The sequence below is a fragment of the Anastrepha ludens genome, chromosome X (genome assembly GCF_028408465.1).
Source record: "Anastrepha ludens isolate Willacy chromosome X, idAnaLude1.1, whole genome shotgun sequence".
NCBI lineage: Eukaryota > Metazoa > Arthropoda > Insecta > Diptera > Tephritidae > Anastrepha > Anastrepha ludens.
This window is the reverse complement of record NC_071503.1, coordinates 68609154-68619329: the sequence shown is the minus strand read 5'-3', so window position 1 is coordinate 68619329 and position 10176 is coordinate 68609154. Positions and strand designations below refer to the sequence as shown.

Below are 10176 nucleotides of genomic sequence, written 5' to 3'. Positions count from 1 at the left end.
CCAATATTGACTATTTTCGAATTGTCGAGAAAATTGGCATATGGGCGGCTCGTTTTATGAATGAAAGTACTTGCTCTTAGAACTATGAGCTCGAATTTATCAATGAATTTTTTGAAGATGAGTTTTTGTTGCACAGTACAATAGTTGAAACTGTTCGGCGCCGCCGCGACTGTTCAGCGCTATGGCAACTAGAATGATGGCCGCTACGCCTGCGTCTATGACTGCATTTTGTTCTTGTAGTCGCTAGGCATAGAATTTTAGCTTTGAACGACATGCGCATTTTGAGGAATAAAGCGAATGCCCTGTGTGTGCAGTTGTATGTACATGCGAATGTGTATATTAATAAGCATTGTTTTGCTTGAATTCAATATTTATATTTGCATATGCCATCTTCCTGTGTGCCTGGTAATGAAGCGTTTTGTATACAGAATTTTTTGATTTGATCAATTGAACGTACATATATATACATATATATAGTTAGGGCATCAAGTGTGCATATACGCACATGCACATATGTACGTCGATGCATATGCAGAAGAAGTTGTTTTAGCATTTGCAGGAATTCGATCATTCGAATATTTACACCCTAATTATTGCATGAAATATGATAAGGCGATGCTCGTGAGGTAGGTCATGTTGCTTCAGTGCATACATATGCGTGCAACACTATTTATTAAAGATGCAATAGAACTTAGTTGTCCCATATATGCAAATACGTTTCTTTGAAGTTTTCCTTTATTTATTTTAAACTTTTATACTATCTAGAAAATGCATACATACAAATTTATGTATATTATTATTCCCTGTAATAAAATGTAAATTGAAAAAAAATTGGTTTGCCAAAGGAACAAATAAATGCATGTTCAAATGTAAATACATATGTATGTCGATATACCAAAACACTTGTATGCTATGAATTAATTTCGACTCAAAAAATTAGTAAAAATTTTCATCAAATTTGTTTAGTTTTCAATTTACTAAAACGCACATACCAAAATGTGAGACGTCGTTTTATAATGAATTTTTACAAATTAAATCAAAATATTAAAGGTACTTTGATTTGAAATGTTGGCGCATACATTCAATCATTTTTTCTTCATCACCTTTGTTTGAAAATACAAATTGAATAAATTTTCGTTTACCAAGGGAACATAAAAATGCACAAGCAAATGCCTTGCAAAATGCCGTCGGCATTCGTCAATTTGATTTCATACAGAAACCAAAAACTGAGCAGAGCCAATGTACTTGTACATAATTCACTGTAATCAGCCCTGTTAAGAACTTCCCCGCTGTCGAGTTAAGCGAGGTGAAATAGTGTTCGCGGTTTCACTTCATTTTTGACAATTCACACTATTCGTAGCTCGTGAGACTTCTCTATATTTAACGTTCTCTGTATACCCGTTGGCCAAAAATTCAGTGATTGTGACTCTATCTTATTACTTACTCAATGTTTAATCCTATGTTCTCTTCACTCACCAGTAAACCAGCTAGGTGTAGATAAAACACATTTATCAATTATCAGTCTCTTAATTCCATATTCTTCGGGTTCAGATTTAAGCAAATTCCATAATTTTCAGCATTTCGCCTTTTTATCGTTATACAGTGCACTCGCGGTAACTCGAATAGCCGCTAAGTCGAACGACGTGCTAACTCGAACACATTTTTTTCCCTATTGACTAGTTTGTAACTCGAACAATATTAAAGCGCTATAACTCGAACAAAAAAACAAATTTATTTGTACACACATTCTTTTCAAACATGTACATTTTGCACATACATACATATGTAATAGTATATGTATATAAATTATATGTATACTAGTGTATTGTCCATATGAATATTTCGACGTTAATATCCCGTTAGTTTTCTGGGAACAACATCTTGCATTGACCAAATTGCTTTAAATTTGTCATTTGTAGTGTATCAGTGCACGTGAGTAATGGATCGTAAAAGGTTGAAGTGTTTAACATTAAAAGAGAGGGCTGAAGTCCTTAACAAAATTAAACGTGGACGCAGTGTTACTTCTCTAGCGAAGGAATATGGGGTAGCCAAGTCCACCATAAGCTTATAAAAAAGAAAGACAAGGCAATTTTAAAAGCAGTAAACAACACGTTTTTGGGTCCTGGGAAGAGGAGAACTTTAAAAGCTTCTGAGTTTCCTAAAATGAAAGCCGCTTTATACAAATGGTTTCTGTCCCAAAGAAAAAAGAATTACCCAATAAGTGGACTCATCTTGAAAGAACATAACATGAAAAACATAATTTACAGGTCGAATTTACGCTTTATGATGTTAACAAATGGAATGATGGTGCCGAATTTACCGACACAGAAGTAATAATTGAAACTAGTGATTCTGAGTCTGAGTTTAACAACACAACTGAGACATGTGAGCGGATATCATCTGAGGAGGCAGTTAGCTCTATCAATAAGGTAATTCAGTTTGCCACAACTGAACAAGTAAGCCCCGCAAAGGTTAACACTCTTCAATTGCTGCGTGAAAAAGTCATATTCAACATTGCTGCAGGCAAGAAAAGACAAACACACATTACAACTTTCTTTTCGGCCTAACTTTTCTGTTAAAGCTGACTTTTTTTGTGTAACTGACACAAAGACTGCCAAATATTTGATGAAAAATATTGAAACGAATTAATTATTTTAAACATATTCATGTTCATATCCATATGTAAATAAATAAATAAATTTAATTGAAAAAAATCGATATCGATGACTGTTTTTTTAACATAGCACACTCAATTGATAAGTCGAACAAATTCGATAAATCGAACAGCGCCTGTTTTAATTAGTTCGAGTTATCGCGAGTGCACTGTATATAAATATGTACATATGTATGAGCGTGCATATGAAATATTATAAGTTTTAAGGGAGCGTAGAAAAACAAACGCACATACAAAATAACAAACACTACTCACTGTGACAATATTTTCCTTGCCCCGTAACCATATAAAAAATAATCCATACATACATATGTACATATACACCGGCACGTAAAGATAACAGCATACATATGTATGTATATGTACGTACATACAGTGCACAACATAAACCTTGATACCTACCATTTCTAAGTATAATTTTAAGAAATTTCGCACATTATGATAGATTCTGAAAAACTTTATTTTTATATGAATAATACAATTCGTAATCAACAAAAAAAATCAACTTTCTTTGCTGCATCAACAACAGCAAGCAAAAATGTAACTGTAAGTATGAAACCCATACAGCAAAAGTATTGATACGCTCGCACTTTGAAGTAGCCAATGCGCGAAATGACGGTAGTATTGATTTGCGATGCTTCGAAATAATGTTTGTTTCTATTTTCAGTATAAGTGATGAAGTTCATTTCGCTTCTGTGCTTTTGAATAGGCACGAAGTATTGAAAACGACATCCAAGCATACGATTATCAGTTTATGTATGTACAGTGAACCAAAAAGAAACTGGGATACTAATATTTAAAAAAATATTCACAGATTTATAAGAAATAATAATATTGACGGTAACTCCGTTTATTTTTTCTTCACTGTACATACATATATGGAGACATAATAATAAATTAATTTACTTACCCAAGTTAAGAGTTGGAACCGCTCCATTCTTAAGATATTTTGGTCCCACGGCATCCTCCTCAAAATGTTTAATGCATACAAATGAATTATGTATTGGTATTTGCATTGAGGGTGAGATTCGCAAATTCTCCTTCCACAAATTTGATAATTCCCGATTTTTGGGAAATGCAAACGAACGAACGTTTTGTTCACTATTACACTCCCGAACACGACATTTTGAAACTTTAGGCATTTTTTTTTTTATTAATTAGTTATTAATATTTTCAAAATGTTTGCTTCACCGCGCACGTGCACTTACAATTGCCTTTCTTTTCGAATTAAAATTCAAACCAAAGTTCAATTGGTTACAAGCAATCATAAGAGCTTTTCAATATTTGGCGCAATTTTCATATAATTACATATGTACATACAGTAGACTCGCGGTTGAGGGAACCCCGGATTGAGGGAACTACTCGGTTGAGGGGACCACAAAAATTCTTTCATTGAGTACTCTGTAGAGGGAACCTTCAATCTAATAAGTACCGAGTAGAAGGAACCTCAAAATTTGTATGCAATTTCAGTTATTTTACAGTTAAGTTAGAATGCGTATATGATTGGTATATACATACCTACAAGGTGGCGCAAAAGTAACCTTGCGATGTTTTTTGGCTGTAATTAAAAAAAAATGAAAAACTTTGATTCTTCTTGTGGATTATTTATCTTTGGTCTTTTAATTTTTTTTACATCAAGTCGAGAATATGATGTCATGTAAATGGCCGCCGCCACAGTTGATTGCCTTTTGAGCCCTTTTTATGGCATTTTCCATCACTTTGGCCAAAACTTCCGGCGATAGGTCCTCACATTCTTTACGGATATTGTCTTTAAGAGCTGCAAGAGTCTGAGGCTTGTTGACATAAACCCGCGACTTCAAAAAGCCCCACAAAAAGAAGTCTGGCGATCTTGCTGGCCAGTGCAAATCGCCAAAACGGGAGATTAGGCGCCCGGGAAATGCATCCTTCCCGTTGCACCGTCCTGTTTGAATCACATGTTTTCCAATCCCAATTCATCAAGTTGCGGCAAAAAGAACTCGTTGATCATTGCTCTGGCGCGCACCATTCACAGTAACCGTTTGGCCCGCGACGTCTTCGAAGAAAAAAGGTCCGATGACTCCTCCAGTACACCATACAGCACACCATACAGTGACTTTGAGCGGGTGTAATGGCTCTTCGTGGGTTACACGCGGATTTTCAGTGCCCCAGAAGCGTAAATTTTGCTTACTTACGTACCCGCTAAGATGGAAATGGGCCTCATAACTCATGATTATTTTTGATTAAAAATCATCTTCCGCTTGGTGGTGATTAAGGATGGCTTGAGCGTATGTTAGACGCGATTGGCGGTCAGCAGCTAACAGCTGATGCACCGTCTGGACTTTGTACGGAAACATCTTCAAATCTTGTACCAAAATTCGCTGTAAAGACCGTCGACTGATACCCATTTGCGTGGCACGTCGTCTGGTCGATGTCGACGGCGCTTCCATGACATCCTCGGCTACAGCAGCAATATTCTCTACAGAACGGCTACTCCGGGGTCTGCCACGCCTGGCAGCATCTCGTGTTGTGCCAGTATTTTCGAGGCGAGCGGCTAAACGTCGCAGTGTTTCACCAGTAGGCGTTGGACGGCGAGGAAATCTGCGACGAAATTCACGTTGTGCCAAAGTCACCGACCGATTATTGGTCAAATAAATAGTCAGTAATATTCCGCGTTCTGGAGCAGTGTAGCGTAACATTGTTTATTAACGTGGACTTCGCATGTGTTTACTACACAAATGCCGAAACAGAACTGACATTAGGGGCCAATCGCAAAATGTATAGCATTTTCTGATAGGAGGATTACTTTAGCGCCACCTGCTATATGTATATTGTGTACATTGTCCAGTGTAAAGCTATTTAGTTCGGTTCAGTGCGTTGAAGCAATTGTGCGAAATAAGATAGAGATATAAAGAAACATTTACTTTTGCTAGTTAGCTATGAAAGGGAAAAGGTTTTTACCCCTCAAAACAAAATCTGAAATTATACAAAAGCTCGATAAAGGCTTTACATTAAAATCATTGGCTTATCAATATGGTGTTACCAAATCGACCATATCACATATAAAAAATGGCAAAAGAAAGATTTAAAAGCATCGACAGCGTGCAGCATTAAACGGAAGTCTCTGAAGAAGGGTGAGTTTGCTAATATCGAAACTAAGCTATATAAATGGTTCATCACTCAAAGAAGTCGATATATTCCAATATCTGGAACCTTATTAAAGAAAAAGCTAAAGAACTGCATGCAAAAATTTATGGAAATGGAAGTGGCTTTAACGCAAGTTCGGGCTGGCTAAATGAATTCAGGACTAGATTTGGAATTAGATTGTTGAAAATTTGCGGTGAAAAACTATCTTCTGATCAAGAAGCAGTGCTAGCATTAAAGGCAAAATTTTGGCGACTAAAAAATGATCATTCAGAAATTTTCAGCTTTCGTTGAACTACAGGTGCTCAAAAAGAGCATGGATGACTGCGGACATTTTCGAAGAATGGTTCCACAATTCCTTTGTACCAGAGGTAAATAAAATTATTAAATCATAACATACATAGGTACATAATAAATTGAACTAAATAATTTTTTTTTTTGTTTTTTAGGTTACCACATTCCTAATACACGAGGGTCTACCAGTCAAAGCTGTTTTGATCTTAGATAATGCACCGTGCCATCCAAAACAAGGGTTATTAAAAACAGAATGTGGTTCAATTTTCGTTTTATATATGCCACCAAATGTAACACCCCTTCTCCAGCCGATGGACCAGAATGTAATAAGGTTAACCAAGTTGCACTATAGAACAAATTTATTAAAATCAGCTATTGATAAAGACGAAATAGCCGACTTTAAAAAAAAAATTACTTTGAAAGATGACATTTGCCTTTTGACTCAAGCATGGCAAAAAGTCGATGAGGACGTTATTAAATAATGCTGGTGTATCGAGGATGATGTGCCTCTCAGTGTTTTAAGACAGCAGCAAACAACATTCCGAATTTGAAGATTTACTCAATTTAACTGAAACTGTATTTCCACAGGTAAAAAACACAATCATTACAGTTACGCATGCACTTAACATGCCATAATTTTTTTATTTCAGTCGAACCTAAGTGTCAACGATCTAAGAATCGATAACAATTGCGCTAATGGTACTGCGGGCGTTATCAATGATGCTAATCAACCTGTTGAGGCATCTGATGAGGATGAGGATGAGGATGAGCATGACGAAATAAACGGCGACAAGTGTACAATAGAGGCAGCTGAAGCCATTAAAATTTTTGACAAAGCAATCCATTGGACCGAACACAATACCAACTCGCTCGAACACATCACTTTTCTTAACAATATCGGGGATATTGCAGTGAAAAAATCACTGGAAGCTAAGAAAAAACAAAGTACTATATTGGACTTCTTTAAATAATATGTTTTTATTATATGAAATAAATACACTCACTGCACAAACTATGTACGTCTACCTTACATACAACAGTATTAAAAAAAAAATTATAATCCGCCCACTTCTGTACATGTATAATTTCAATCTTCAAGGGAAAGTCTGGGTTGAGGGGAATAGCCCTTGCACGAATTAGTTCCCTCAACCCCGAGTCTACTGTATATACATTTATCCAATCAAAATCAAATCTAATGCAATCATACATTTTTTCCAATATTTGGCGCAATTTTCATATAAACCTAGTATACATATCGCACCCTAAATACAAAAGGGTCACAACTCAAAATGTACTTCTGCTCAAATATGAACGAGACGTTATCAATAAAACGGTCCGCGGATGACATATGGCAAAAATACATTTTTTGGTTTTTGGTAGGACTGTTATAAGCTTACATGGCAAATTTCAGCGTGATATGTCACATAGTTTGTTTTCTGTGCTACTGTAAACAAGTCAAGCTCGAGTGTGGAAAATTTTGAGTTGTGCCCCTTTTGTATTTAGGGTGCGATATGTCCTTTGCTAATAGATGTATATAAACATGCATACATACAATTACGCGCAATTTTCATAAAAAAACCAAAAAGAACAAATCTGTAAACATGCATACAAATCATATGGACATATCAAATGAACAAATTTGTTCTGTACGCAAGCAATTGTAAGCTAATGTAAACTACATTTTTTCACACTTGCGTATCACTCTCTCCCTCTCATTTCTCTCCGGCAGCCATATTAATTAATTTCCTACTGTTAACTTGTGCTGATTTCATTTTCTTACACGTATTTTGTTAGAGCCCAAAATGAGGAACGGGCCGGGACTGCGCCTTCTCTATGAATTTACGTTGAATTGACGGTTAACCAAATACATATTTTTTTCTTCCTCAAGTATAACATTCTTATGGACAGCTTACAGAGAACGTTAAATATAGAGAAGTCTTAATGACAGGAAAGTGTTCATTTTCGAGGGGTACTCGTTTCGCGAAGACAATTTCACCACAGACACATTTTTCAACAAAAATTAACAGTAAGGGGCTGAATTATGTAAATTTAGCAGCAGTCGATAAGAATTTGTTGGTGATTAGAAGCAAAGAATGCTAGGTAGCTTTTTAATATGACCTATATATTTGAATTTCTCCAAATCATCCAAATTATGTACATATGTTATGTCTGTCTGTCTGGTGTCTGTAAAACTTTGTTCAACTGAATCAAAATCCTCTATAGCAAACGCTTCATTACCAGGCGCACAGGAAGATGGCATATGCAAATGTAAATTTGTGAATTTATATACATTTGTGAATTTATATACATTTGCGCATATGTATATGCTGTGTGTATGTATGCTCACCAGCCACAGCACAAGATAAAACGGTAAAACTTCTCAAGAAATCCAGCGCGCATTCATAGGCGCAGCGCACATTCATTGGCACAGCATTGTATGTACAGTAAGCGTGAAATGTTTACAGGCATCTTCAAATGCTCTGATTTCAGAGTAAGTTTCTAACTGCAGATATATGCATATGTTTTGTGCACTTTTTATCAATTGAAAAACTACATACGTAAAGTAATCTACTAATTAACTATTTGCCTACTATCAGTTAACATAAAATAATTGTTTCCAAATTTTATCTTAGTATTAAAATGTCCGAATCAGACCTTTTTTTTAAGCTACTTGTTTTCTGCAACTTACTGTATGCTCATGCGCGCACTTGACGCACAGCAGCTGCGGCTGTCGAGCATTTAGAAAGACATATTTACATACATATATTTTTGCATACATATGTACGATGCCGCGGGCACTCGACTTGACAAAAATTGAAGATTTATCAAATATTGGCAAATAATTCTACGCGAAATATTCCAATATTGACTATTTTCGAATTGTCGAGAAAATTGGCATATGGGCGGCTCGTTTTATGAATGAAAGTTCTTGCTCTTAGAACTATGAGCTCGAATTTATCAATGAATTTTTTGAAGATGAGTTTTTGTTGCACAGTACAATAGTTGAAACTGTTCGGCGCCGCCGCGACTGTTCAGCGCTATGGCAACTAGAATGATGGCCGCTACGCCTGCGTCTATGACTGCATTTTGTTCTTGTAGTCGCTAGGCATAGAATTTTAGCTTTGAACGGCATACGCATTTTGAGGAATAAAGCGAATGCCCTCTGTTTGCGGTTGTATGTACATGCATATGTGTATATTAATAAGCATTGTTTTGCTTGAATTCAATATTTATATTTGCATATGCCATCTTCCTGTGTGCCTGGTAATGAAGCGTTTTGTATACAGAATTTTTTGATTTGATCAATTGAACGTACATATATACAGTGAAATTCCTTATAACCGGACACTCACCGTCGCAGTGTTTTTGTCCGGCTATGGGAGATGTCCGCTTATAAGGGATGAAGTCACAAAATATATACCACACATATAAATTGTATTGTACATAGTTTATTTAAGAAATTTTTGGAAGTAAAGAATATTTGCATACATATAGCGATTAAGTACATTGTACAAGTCTTTACATTTCAATACTAGCTTGATTGAAAAAATTAGGTAATGCTTGATTGCTTTAATTTAAAATGTTCATTTTCAAAGAGACTCTCGATATTATTAATGTGCTGAAAAGCTACATAGTAATTTTTTGCATATTGTTTCAAGCCCGCAACAAGTTTCAAAGCCTCATCATATGATGTTATAGGCTCACTTATTTCTTCTGAAAATCCATTTTCTGAATCACTTATGTCCATAGTATCATCTTGTTGGTCAAATTGAACTTCTATATTGTTGTCCTCAGTGAAAACATTTTGATCCATTTAGAGAAAATCTTTGAACGCAACCATTCGCATGCAACTGACTTAACAAACTGAATGGAAAACTACTCTTAATTTAAAACACAGGACTTGAATGAGTGCATACATGTTAAAAGGGGAATCACCTATTTCATTTTTATAATGAACAACAAAGCTTGATTGTGATATTTTTGAATTTTGTCCGTTTATGAGAAATTTTTTTATGAAAATGGTTTGAAATACTTTGTCCGCGTCCGGTTATTAGAGTGTCCGTTTATTAGGATGATATTTGTATGAA

The 10176-nt window shown here is 35.6% G+C and overlaps 1 protein-coding gene across 1 annotated transcript; it reads left to right on the top strand.

Moving 5' to 3' along the window:
* The first annotated feature begins 3112 nt into the window (after nucleotides 1-3112).
* LOC128870186 (tigger transposable element-derived protein 2-like) lies at nucleotides 3113-7059 on the top strand. The gene is made up of 4 exons (XM_054112781.1): nucleotides 3113-3220; nucleotides 6079-6165; nucleotides 6244-6459; nucleotides 6739-7059. The coding sequence occupies exons 1-4, from the start codon at nucleotides 3113-3115 to the stop codon at nucleotides 7057-7059; spliced, it is 732 nt and encodes a 243-aa protein (XP_053968756.1).
* Nucleotides 7060-10176: the final 3117 nt, after the last annotated feature.